The sequence below is a fragment of the Dipteris shenzhenensis genome, chromosome 18 (assembly GCF_047967505.1).
Source record: "Dipteris shenzhenensis isolate YYH24624 ecotype China chromosome 18, Dip_SZ_1.0, whole genome shotgun sequence".
NCBI classification, from domain to species: Eukaryota; Viridiplantae; Streptophyta; class Polypodiopsida; order Gleicheniales; family Dipteridaceae; genus Dipteris; species Dipteris shenzhenensis.
This window is the reverse complement of record NC_141613.1, coordinates 15,060,400-15,073,211: the sequence shown is the minus strand read 5'-3', so window position 1 is coordinate 15,073,211 and position 12,812 is coordinate 15,060,400. Positions and strand designations below refer to the sequence as shown.

Genomic DNA, 12,812 nt, shown 5'->3' with positions numbered 1-12,812 from the left:
AATCCTAATAAAACTTAAGAGTTTGTGGTGTGGCTCATCACTTCACACCCGCATCTTTTGTGTCACCACTCTCTCTCACTCTCTCCCCCTTGTACTTCACCCTCTTACCTTCCCCTTCACATATTCTCACGATCAGGCAGGTGTGTCATCGAGGAGGCGAGGGCATGGAAACAGAGGGTCTATTGTTGCTTTGTGGATTTCCGCAAGGCATTTGACACAGTCTCGAGAGCCCGTCTCATACGTCACCTACAGGATTTGGGGTATGACCAAAAGATCATTTGGGCTATCATGGCACTTTATGAGAGAAAGAAAGAAAGAAAGAAAGCAAGTTTATTAAAGTCTTCGGAAGACCGATGGGTCTATGAGACTGAAAAACCTGATACAATGAGCTGTGGTAGTGGAGCTACTAAACGAGCATCCACACCAATGCAGAATGCAAAAAATGCAAAATGGCAGTACTAAGTCCTAAGTACAACATAGTACAACATAGTCATGTCGATAATCGACTATATATCAATCTCAGCATCATCATCATTATCATCAACATCATCATAATCATCATCATCATCAGCAGCAGCAGCAGGACATCACGATGGATGAGGCAGTGGAGGCATGAGGTCAGCAATAGAGCAATGTCAGCCCCTCAAGGGTGCAGTCCTGGTACGTCTCCTGGTCATAGCTCTACGTCTAACCAGGGCCACTGTGACCCCCGTCGGTTGGGCTCCGACCCTAAACAAGAACGGGATGTCTCCAAGTATGATATGTGTGTCAACCCTTTGTCTGAGCTGTCGGGTCACAGGCTTCGGGTCACGGTCATGTCGAGGTCTCATCTCATGGGGGTCTATGTGATCTAGCTAAAAGAACTCCGTGATAGAGCTCTAAAAGGTATCAGTCGAGGAAGAAGCCTGCTCCTATCTCCATGCTCGGAGTATCCTCTCGCGGTGTCTAAGCACCTCATGAATGAAACCAGCCAAACACCGCTCGTCTGAGTAGGAGAGGAAACAGGCCAAAACCCCATAACTATCTCTGAAGAGGCAGTAGAAACGCCCTCGGATCTCATAGTACACAAGACACCTGAAGATGAAATGCTCCTCTGTCTCAACCTCCTGCATGTTACACATTGTGCATATGCGCCTCTCCCTGGGTAACCGCTCTACTCTGCCACTCTCGATACGAAGTCTGTGTGAAGAGACCCGAAGCTGCCCAAGAGAGATCCTCAGCGAGTGGGGTAGGTGAATCTGCGTGTATCCTGGTGGATCAATGAAACCCTCCGCTGTGATATGTAAGAAGTGATCTCTGTAGAAGCCCAGCTTCATTGGAAGATCACTTGGGCCCAACCAAGTCCGGAATGTGTGTAGCTATAGTAGATCCTTACGGATAACCTGGTTACCTCGTGTGATAGGAGGGGAGAGAACGGAGCATCCATGCTGTACTAGAATGGAGGTAGTCTGTCCTTGTGGAGCCTCCCTCAAACCATCTCTTTGTGCGTGCATACCAACACCTCTGGTCTCCCCCTACTGCAAGTGCCATAGAAGAGGACAGTGCTAGCCATGGTATTCTACTACGCCCAGAGGTGTAATCCCCATACTCCCTAACTCGGTAAAGATACGTGATGACCTGAAATGCAGCATCTAGCTGTAATGGGAGTGACCCAAACTCCACCCAAATGATCTGGTGAGGAACATATGGCTTACAACGAATCATCCATGATAACATGAGAACCTGTAGCCGCTCCACCCTGACCCACTCTGTATCCGACAAGTCTGGCCCCTAGCATGGACTACCATACATCCCTACTGGACGGACCAAGGAGTCAAAAAGCAAAGCTTTGGTCCGTGGATCCTGAAAGTGAGAGTGGAAGCACTACCTCTCTAGTCTAGCCAATGAAGCATATCCTCTGCTCAGATGTGCATGCATCACGGGTCTCATAGTGAAGATGGGTCCGAAAAAGACGACCCCAAAATAAGTGTATGATGAAACTACCTCAACAGGGGACCCATCAAATGCGAACTACTCCTGGCACATGATGGCTCGAGGCATATTGAAGATCATAACCTTGGTTTTACCCAAGTTGACCTTCAAATCGTGAGACTCACAAAAGGACTGTAGTGTGTCAAGGTGCCTCTGGAGCCCCTCTGCAAAGGAAGACAAGAGAGCCACATCATCTGCGTAAAGCAATATCTGGATCAACGTGTCCGCGAGAGAGCAACCTACCCCCCCATGTCTGCATCACTATCTCGAGCTCGTCAATGTTGAGGCCAAACAAGGTAGGTGATAATGTACACCCTTGTTTGACCCTGATAGTGCTCATGATCTCATAAGTCCATCCAAATCCTATCCAGACTCTGCTTGAAACTCACTCATAAAGTGCCACGACAGCCCAAATGATCTCCTGGTCGTAACCCAAATCCTGAGGCATCGTATGAGGCGGGCTCTCGGAACCGTGTCAAATGCCTTGCGGAAATCCACAAAGCAACAATAAACCCTCTGCTTTCATGCCCTCGCCTCCTCGATGATACATCTAAGTGCGAGAATGTGATCCATGGTCCCATGATCCCGCCTGAAACCGCCGACCTGTCCTACTGCTCTAAGTCCTCGACACTCCGCAAATTTGCTGACCTCAAATCAAGTACTGATGCATAAATCTTGGACATGACATGGTCCTATAGTTCTCTGGGCTCATGGGATCCCCTGCCTTGTGAATGGGTGAGATAGTGTTAATGGTCCAGGTGCATGGAAACCCCAAGCAAACAACTTCATTGAATAGCTTTGCTAAGATCGAGGCTAGGAGGTTAATCCCATATGCAATGAACTCAGTAAATAGTCCCTCATGATCCTTCGCTCGGCCATTATGAAGTTTCATTACGGAATCCTTTACCCCCCCCCCTAGTGAAGAGGGTGCAAGATGTGGGGCGTGGCATGTGTGATAGGTTAGGGACTATTTGATTTGGGATATCATAGAGTGTGCGTGCATAATCAAACCACACCTGAGTGTCAGTGAGTGATGAGGGGGACCGTTTCTCTAAAAATCTCCGCCAAAAGTCCTTAGAGTTGTTACTGAACAGAATGTTCAGTAGCTCCTCCTCGTTCCAGCGCACAAAGTTAAGTTTCTTCCTGCGTACCAGTCAGCGGTACTCGCGTAGCGTCTCTGGTTCGCTCGGAAGACTGTTTTTGGTTTCGAATCTGAGCTGACGGCGTAAAGCCTTACACTCATCATCATACCAGCTATTACAAGGTACGGTCCCAGATAGTGGTGGGTAGGTGGGTGTGGGGGAAGGTGTGAAGAGCAGCCTCGTGTAGTGAGCGGGTGACTAGGGCAACACGATCCTCTAATAGGGATATAAAGTCAATGTATGCGAGAAGTATGTATAGACGGCCAGAGTAAGTAGGTGAGTGATTGTGATCAAAGCGTATATCATGGTAGGTGGAGTAAGAACTCAACGGGGTAGAAAGTGCTGTGCAACGGGGGATAGAAATGCTAAAGAAAAGATAGGTATGATCAGCCCTTGGAGGGAGAGGTGCTACGGTAAAGTCAGTGATGCGAGATGTGAAGGCAGGGGATCCCATGATATAGTCCACAACACTGAAGCCTCCCCCATGTGGAAAGCACGTGAAGCCACCTGATGCAGCCCATCTGTCAAGACCATTATAAATAATGAGATCATGCATCCTGCCAAGGTCTAAGAGAGCCTATCCATAAGATGTGAACGGTCCTCGTCTGTCAGCGGAAACTCGTAGCATACCTGCCTCCTCAAGGTCAATGTCTGGCAGTAGAGTGGAATCATCCCTGAAGTCAAGGAGTGGTGCCTGACAAGCACCTTTCCTCGCGTTGAAGTCCCCAACTAGGAGGACTTCTCAGCGGCTAGAGAAGTCAACAATGGACTGATAAAGAGCAGCAAATGGGGATGTCTCATCCTCCCCTCAAATATCTCTAGCAAAGCGGGAGGTCTCGGGGGGAAAGTAGCAAACTGCGATACACAGATCCCGGCTGTCCATGTGCCAAATCCTGATCCACAGAAACCTGGAATGTGTATCTCTCTGCTTCACTAAGATGGCCCCCAAAAGTGTGGATCTATAAAGGAGATCAGCCTGGTCTCGGATAGCTTGAGACTACTCCTATATGAGATGCACTTGCTCCTGGGTGAAGTGTGTCTGCTCCTGTGCGAAGCGTGACAGCTCCCTCTCGTGCTCTCGGATGCTATGAACCTGCATCAGCAAGTTCTCCCAAGCCTCTAATGGCTCAGCTCGTCCGTGCTCTAGCGGAAACTCAAAGGACTGTGGCATGAAAGTGTGAGAATGAGACTGAAGGCTCGGTGAGGACTAGGTGAGATGGGTGCGGTATGGAGATGATAGTGGCTTGGAGGAGGCGATCCCAGCAGGGTGTGGGAACATGGGCTGACTGAGAGGTAGAGGGGAGAAAAAGGTCGAGTAGTGCGGAATAGTGTATGACCCCTCCAAACTAGGTGTCATAATCGGAGAGAGAACTGTAGCGGGAGAAGAAGGGAGAGATGGAAGAGATCATGTTAGTGACAACCCCCTCTATCCTAGGGGAGGGTGGAGCAATCAATGTCATGGGTAGGGGTATATCAGAGCCAGTAGCTATAACTATAGAGGCTGTGGACAAAAGTGGAGCTGAAACTGGAACTGGAGCTGACGTTGAGGCTGGCACTGAAGCTGAGGATGAGGATGTAGCTAGACTGAAGCTGAGACTGAAGCTGAAACTGAAGCTGAAGCTGAGACTGAAGCTGAGGCAAAGGTGAACCCCACCTTTGCTTTGCTCTCAACTCCGAGTCCATTGCGGTTGTAGCGTGTGTTCACATCCTCGAGTTTCAGCTGTGTTTGTTTCTTGGCTTTGTTGTCATCTTTCTTGGCGGCTTTATCCATATCTTTGCCACCTTTCCCCATTTCGTTTGACTGACCTGTGTTCGGTGCACGTCTTAGTGCAGGAGCGGGAGCGGGAGCATGATCCCCCCCCATGACGGGAGGTACCCCCAAGTGGCTGAAAAAAGGCGGGAAGTGGGAGAGCTCAATGGAGGGGAGAAGGCGGGGCTGTAGGTTGGGGCAGAGGAGAATGGGTGAATGTGGAGGGGAATGGAGGAGGATTTTCTCTGATTCTTCTGTTGTTTTCTGACAAGTACAGATTGTCTCTAATAGACAGAAAATGACAATGACACCCCTTTTTTTTTCTTTTTGTTTCTTTTTTTTGGGGGGGGGGGGTTGGTGTGGAGTAACTGGATGTGTAACTGTCTGGTTACACTAACCAAATTGATTGGTTCTAGTCTGGTTAGATGACAGTCTAGTTAGCTTGTAACTAGCCTACTAACTAGAGTTAGTTGACTAGGGTTAGCTTAGAGATGGCGAGGCTAAGCGTAGGGGAGCGTGGAGCGTAGAGCATGGAGAGGCTGAGTGTGGAGCGTGGAGAGGCTGAGCGTGGAGCGTGGGGAGGCTGAGCGTGAAGAGCGTGGAGCGTGGAGAGCGTGGCGAGGATAACGAAGAGATCAACGGACATAGGCTGAGCATAGGCTGAGGCTGAGAGATGGCGAGGCTGAGCGATGGCTGAGTGTAGGCTAAGAGATGGCGTAGGCTGAGAGCAACGAGCAACGACGGGCTACATAGAGAGCAGTGATGGGCTACGCAGAGATGGGCGATGGGCTACGTAGAGAGAGAGAGAGAGAGAGAGAGAGAGAGAGAGAGAGAGAGAGAGAACACCTCACACACACACACACACACATAGAAGGAGAGAGAGAGTTGCAGGCAGAGTCTGGGCAGGGGCTAGGTGGACAGATGAGATCATGAGCACTATTGGGGTCAAACAAGGGTGTCTTTTATCACCCAGTCTATTTGGCCTTTACATAGACGAGCTTGAGACAATGATGCAGGCACAGGGGGGGGGCTGTTTGCTCTCTCGTTGGCACGTTAAACCAAATATTTCTTTATGCAAACAATGTGGCTCTTCTGTCTTCCTCTTCAAAAAGACTTCAGAGACACCTTGACACACTCCGGTATTTTTGTGACTCTCATGATTTGAAGGTCAACCTGGGTAAAACCAAGGTTATGATCTTCAATACATCTCGAGCCATCATGCACCAGGAGCAGTTCACGTTTGATGGGTCACCTGTTGAGATAGTTTCATCATATACATATATGGGGGTTGTCTTCTCCGGGCCCATCTTCACTATGAGACCCGCGATGCAGGCACGCTTGGGCACAGGATACACATCATTGGCCAAACTAGAGAGACAGTGCTTCCGCTCGCTTTTTCAGAATCCACCCACCAAGGGGATCATGGAACCATGAACCACATTCTCACGCTCAGATGTATCATAGAGGAGACGAGGGCACGGAAGCAGAGGGTTTATTGTTCCTTTGTGGATTTCCGCAAGGCATTTGACACGGTTCCGAGAGCCCGCCTTATACGGCGCCTACAGGACTTGAGTTATGACCACGAGATCATTTGGGCTGTCATGGCACTTTACGAGAGTTTCAGGAGGAAGAGTCCGGGCAGGATCTGGGTGGACACACGAGATCATGAGCACTATCGGGGTCAAACAAGGGTGTCCATTATCGCCTACCTCGTTTGGCCTCTACATTGATGAGCTTGAGATAGTGATGCAGACACAGGGGGGGTAGGTTGCTCTCTTGCCGGCACGTTGGTCCGAATATTGCTTTACGCAAATGATGTAGCTCTCTTGTCTTCCTCAGTAGAGTGGCTCTAGAGACATCTTGACGCACTACAGTCCTTTTGTGAGTCTCGTGATTTGAAGGTCAACCTGGGTAAAACCAAGGTCATGATCTTCAATACATCTCGAGCCATCATGCACCAGGAGCAATTCACATTTGATGGGTCACTTGTTGAGATAGTTTCATTATACACTTATCTTGGGGTTGTCTTTTCCGGACCCATCTTCACTATGAGACTCCCGATGCAGGCACGCTTGAGCAGAGGGTATGCTTCATTGGCCAAACTAGAGAGGTAGTGCTTCCGCTCGCACTTTCAGGATCCATGCACCAAGGGGTTGCTTTTTGACTCCTTGGTCCGCCGCCCAGTGGGGATGTACGGCAGCCCATGCTGGGGGCCAGACTTGTCAAATACAGAGTGGGCCCGTGTGGAGAGGCTATAGGTTCTCATGTTATCACAGATGATCCATGGTAAGCCATTCGTTCCTCACTAGATCATTCAAGCTAAGTTTGGGTCACCGCCTTTACAGCTAGATGTTGCATTTCAAGTCATCACGTATCTGTACCGAGTCAGGGAATATGGGGATTACACCTCTAGGCGTAGCAAGCTACCATGGCTAGCTCTGTCCTCTGCTATGGCACTTGCAGCAGGAGGGGACCAGAGGTGTTGGTATGCATGCACAGAGAGATGGTTTGAGCGCCTGGGGCTCCACATGGATAGACTACCTCCCTTCCAGTCCAGCATGGATGCTCCGTTTTCTCCCCTCCTATCACACGAGGTCAACCAGGTTATCTGTGAGGATCTATTACAGCTACACACATTTCGGACCAGGTTGGGACCGAGTGAACTCTCAGTGAAGTTTAGCTTCTACAGAGATCACTTCTTACATATCACAGCGGAGGGTTTCGTTGACCCACCAAGATACATGCAAATTCACCTACCCCACTCGTTGAGGATCTCTCTTGGGCAGTTCCGAGTCTCTTCACACAGACTTCGTATCGAGAGTGGCAGAGCAGAGTGACTACCCAAGGAGAGGCGCATATGCACACTGTGTGGCATGCAAGAAGTTGAGACAGAGGAGCATTTCATCTTTAGGTGTCCTGTTTACTATGAGATCTGAGGGTGTTTCTACTGCCTCTTCAGAGATAGCTATGGGATTTTGGCCCGATTCGTCTCCTACCTAGACCAGCGGTGTTTGGCACGTTTCATTCATGAGGTACTTAGACACCGCAACAGAGTCTCATAGACCCATCGGTCTTCCGAAGACTTTAATAAACTTTCTTTCTTTCTTTCTCACCCCCTGAATTTTTCTTGGGGGGGTGTGTCACAAGATACTTGGGATATGTATAGGATATGAAAATGGTCAAGATAAATGATGAGTGGTTGAGTGAAAGCATGAAAGAAACAGAGAACAAGAGAAAGATGAAGAAAGCACTAAATGAGAACAATAATTGAAAAAGAGAGCAGAGAGAAAGAATAGAAAAGTATGAAATGAGCAGAGAGAAAGAATAGAAAAGCAGTGGTAAAGATAGAAAACAGTTTTTTAGAACAGCCATGCTAAATGGCTAAATGGCATACGTCTAGTCCTATAAAATGACATCTCTTTTACAAGATCTCTTATGGAGTGAGTCTTCCATCTTTGTGCTTGGTTTATTGGAGGTTACCCTCATGCTCTATCACAAAAGGATTAGATAATTTTATCTCCTCATTTCCTTCAATGTAGGTAACATTGAATGTAGATTGTTAATCTCTTCTTCCCGAGGACAACACTTGAAGGTACTGCATGCAATGGCTTTCCACTTTCCATACTGAAGTCTTTATTTCTTTCACCAGTAATGTATGATTAATTTTTTCCTTTCATATTTCTGTTTCCATTTTAAGGATCCAGAAGCCATATGCAGAACATCCAAAAAAAAGGAAACCCCGCTTGCTTGGAGTGGGGGTGAAAATAAGTTCATGCCACCATAATCCCTACCTGATACACAAATGCCAGTGCAATAATTGGTATGCTCCCAGGGACAGCTCTAAAATTTGCTTGTAAAAGAGAGCTCCAATGAAGGTCACCAGCAGCTGCAAACTAAGTTTCATGACAAAACCCCAAGTAAAGACTTACAATTTTAACTTTCCAAGAGTGTTAGAAAGAAAATTAAACTTTGCTTGTAAACTTGAAATGTTCGTAAAATTGAGCATACATGGTGATACTTAGAAGTGCAGTGGCATCAGTGTTCAAAACTGGCATTGATATACCAGGCTGATAGATTTTTTAACAAAGAAAAATGACAAGATACATACTTTTTAATGGTACACAGATTTTGCAAAAAGCCTGGTTTAGTCCAACCCCCAACACAACCAAGTCCTTATCCAGATATTCACCCTTCACAGCTACCTTTCCTGTGCTTGTTCCTTGAGATGCACAGGCCTTCCACTCCCTTGCTCTCCCCCCCCTCTCTCCTTTAGCTCGTGCACAGTGCCCTTTGTCCAGAGGTGGTCTCTGCACTCCCAACCTGCACTCTCAACTTGCCCTTCCGAGTCCAGTGTCTCCATTCTAGTCAAGACTAATCCCGCCTGCAACAAGCGAAGTTCTAGTTCCCTTGATTTGGCCATTTGAGAAGGCAAGGCACCCAATGGATTTGAGCAATTACCAAATGATTATGTATATGAGTATTGTTTGAGTTGCACCTTAGTGAGATGCGGAGGTCACGAAACTGTGATAGCTACTTGTCATTAGTAGAGCAGTCTAGGTCGTGAGTAATGGACTCCCTGCTCAAGCTGCTAATGCCTTCTTCTCCACCAAGAGCTCCTTTCGCTGGCAGATTGAAAGAGCAATCCCACCAGTATGTTCTGCAAGATGCTCCTCTCCTATACAAACCATGTCTAGGTGTCATACAAACCATGTCTAGGTGTCATGAATGATATGAAGGCTCTGATAGAGAGTGTAACGTGGCCAACATGTGCCAAGTGCAGTCCCACATCGCTCCATAGCTGCGCCTCCTCTTCACACCCCAAAAGGTACCTGGATTCAAGGAGGTCTTCAACCAAGGCCACCACAAGCGCACATTGATTTATGGGATTGATTCCCCATTGTACACATGTCACACAGTGCACGAGAGCTCCAATACCCTTTCAATCAATCAAGCCACAAAAATGGAGCACCAACCGGGTTGGCCCATATTTCAACACCCCCAATGGGCCAAGCACCTGAAAGTACTGACCAAACCAAAGGCCAGCACACCAACCAAGGTTGATGCAAGACAAATGCATGGAGTACAACAAACCAAGCTGCCCCAAATTGCCTCAAAGTCCTTGTCAACACCAAATTCAGGCAGCCAGCCTGCCCTAATGCCGCCAAAATCAAGTCACAGTCCGTCGAAGACAGCCAGCACCGCCAAACATCAGCCACAGGTCACCACATCCCGCGACAGATCCAAGACAGCTACCACGCGTCAGCCGCAGAGACACCGCAGTCCAATGTCTAGGCTCTGATACTGCTGAAGACTCTATAGAGTGTGTCACTTGGCCAACATGTGTCAGGTGCAGGTCCAACACCGCCCCATAGCCGTGCCGCCTCCTCACCCCCCAAAAGGTTGACCGGGCGCAAGGGGCACTTCAACCAAGGCCTACACAAGTGCACATTAATTTATGGGATTAATTCCCAATTGTACACGTGTCACACAGCGCACAAAGCCCCAATACCCTTTCATCAACCAAGCCACACAAGGGATTACCAAGGGGGTTAGCCCATATTTCAACATGATATCCAAGAAGAGGGGGCAAAGCTACAGACTCGAGATTTTTGCAGAGATCGTGTTAGCTATGTCTAGTAGGGTGAATGGTCTCCAGCTCTCAGGCATATCCAACCTGTGAGAGGAACAGGTCGAAGATTACCTGCAAGACAAAACAGAGGGGTGCCAATCGATTTCCAACACTGACCAAAAAAGACAAATGATGGCCCATCCTCTCCCTGGCAATTTTGCACCGAAAAGACCTTCAAGGTCTCAAGCATCTCTTGATCTATGAACGGCCTCCAACTATCTCATCATATTTTGGGGTAGCCACTAGAGGAGTGTGAACCCACATCTCCCCCACTGCCAGCACCTATGGGGTGGCCTCATCTGGCTGAAAGAATTGTACATAGAAGGTGGTAGTCTTCTCCAAGATCTCCTATGGATCTTAAGTGTACCTCACATGTCCCATCCCTACAAATGTTGAGGCTCGGTCCCTACAAACTGACGTCTCAAAGTTTGGAAAAACTCCTGCATCATCCTAGACCCATTAAGCTCACGAAAAGTGAAAAGGATACTCAGCATGCTGAGCCTCCATAGCCTGAAGCTTCAGTCTGGTGCACTCTAGCCTATCTGCCACCAAGTGTCATATGTAGATTTCTGCTCTTCCTCTCAATGGTGATCGGTTTGGGGGGGGGGGGGGGTTGGAGAGACAAAGAGACTGAGAGGGAAGGGGGGGGGTATTACACTCTAGCCGAGGTAGCATGACCTCGGAAGAATCAGTCGACATTTCCCTTAAAGGATCTATTTTTGTAGTATATTTGTTTGCGCTTCATGTAAATGATCGGGAGGGAATTAATGTCAAGGTCCTAGGTGAGGGTTGATAGCACCAGACTAGGTAGATCTAAGGCTAAGGGCCTAATGCAAAGATTGTGCCTAGGGGCAAAGGATTTAATGCATCCCAAGAGAGGGGTGAAATGTTGCATTAGGAAGGCCCTATATGGATGACATGTGGCATCTAGATCTATCTAGGGAGATGGGGCTTGTTGAGGCGAGAGAGAGAAGAGAAGGATTTTCACGTATGTTTTGATATTGGAATTCTCTGTCTACTCGTGAGCTTCAGCAAGATAGGCTGGGAGGATATATATGGTGTTGCTCCCGTGATCTGCAATAGGAATTAGATAGTAATTGTGTAACATTTGGTATCAGAGCCCAAGGCTAGAAATTAGGAAGGGACGGACGAGCAAACGAGAGAGACGAGCGGGATCGTCGAAGGACCTGAGCGCCAAATCAACGAAGAGTCCATGCGACGGGCAGATTGTGTTGTTGCGATGTGACGATGAACAACTGGCCTACGCGTCGACCGGCGCAGGCCTACGCAAGCTTGTCGCAGAGCGCAGGAAAGGAAGGGATCGACGAAATTGTTGATGATCATCCTGTAAGGGCCTTCGACGTTGATAGTCTGTGACTGACGCAAATCAACGAAAAGCCCAAGGGAAGGTGCTAGGAGCGTGATTGCGACGGAAAGTTGGTGCTACACGTGATCTGGAGCGGACGATAGGCGTGGAGCGCTAGTCGACGAGCAGGTGGCCCGTAATCAAGATTTGGGCAGCGAGTACGTAAGCGGTGATCTGGAGCGGACAACAGGTTAGGAGTGCAGAGGCGACGCAAGACAGTCTGGTGGCCCGTAGTAACTGTGACCTGCTTCCCTGGCGCACATACGCTCAAGATTTCGAACGCCAAGCAGCCAGTACCGGAGCTGTGACTGTAGATTGGTCGCAGGAGTGTGGCTGGATCTGCATGGAATCAAGAAGTGGTGAAATCGTTGATGACCAGGGAGCTCTCTTTCACCTCCATTAGTTTCGTGTTGTTTTTTTTTCTTCTCGATTTAGTCGGGTGATGCTCTACTTTCATAGACAGAATCTCGTGAGTGATCAGCCTGCATGAGGCTTTGAGGTTGTAGCAGGGACAGATTATGCTTGTGGTTATGCCTATGTGCTACAGTTTGAGTTTGTTTGCAGGAGCTTCCCTAGGATAGGAAAAAGCGCCATTTGGGATATATGCCTGTGTCAAAAGTGTGCATGTGGGATTGCAGGAATTCCCTAGTATAGGGAATTGTGTCAGATTATAAATACAGCTTTCTAGCGGTGTTTATTTATTTATTTATTTATTTAAAAAAAAAACCCAAAACAAAACAAAACAGAACAAACCACCCATTGAACTGAATGGAAGCAGAAGAAGGAGCTTCCAGGAGGGACCCTGGTGAATCAGGAGTCCGGCCGACCCAGCAAGTGTCGCGCCCAGTAGCTCATACTTTATCTGGCAGGATTGCATTGCTGGAGGATGCCTTGCAACAGTTGTTAGCGCAGCAATTACAGGCCAATGCAGGGCAGTCCGAACTTAGGAGAGCG

General features: G+C 48.2%; 1 protein-coding gene across 2 annotated transcripts in view; it reads right to left on the bottom strand.

Moving 5' to 3' along the window:
• LOC147890844 (uncharacterized) overlaps positions 1 to 12,812 on the bottom strand; it is a 115,663-nt gene that overhangs the window by 66,047 nt on the left and 36,804 nt on the right. For both annotated transcript variants that reach the window (XM_087389534.1, XM_087389535.1), the window contains exon 9: positions 8,655 to 8,756. In XM_087389534.1, coding sequence (XP_087245660.1) covers positions 8,655 to 8,756 — 102 coding nt within the window. The remainder of the gene's footprint in view (positions 1 to 8,654; positions 8,757 to 12,812) is intronic.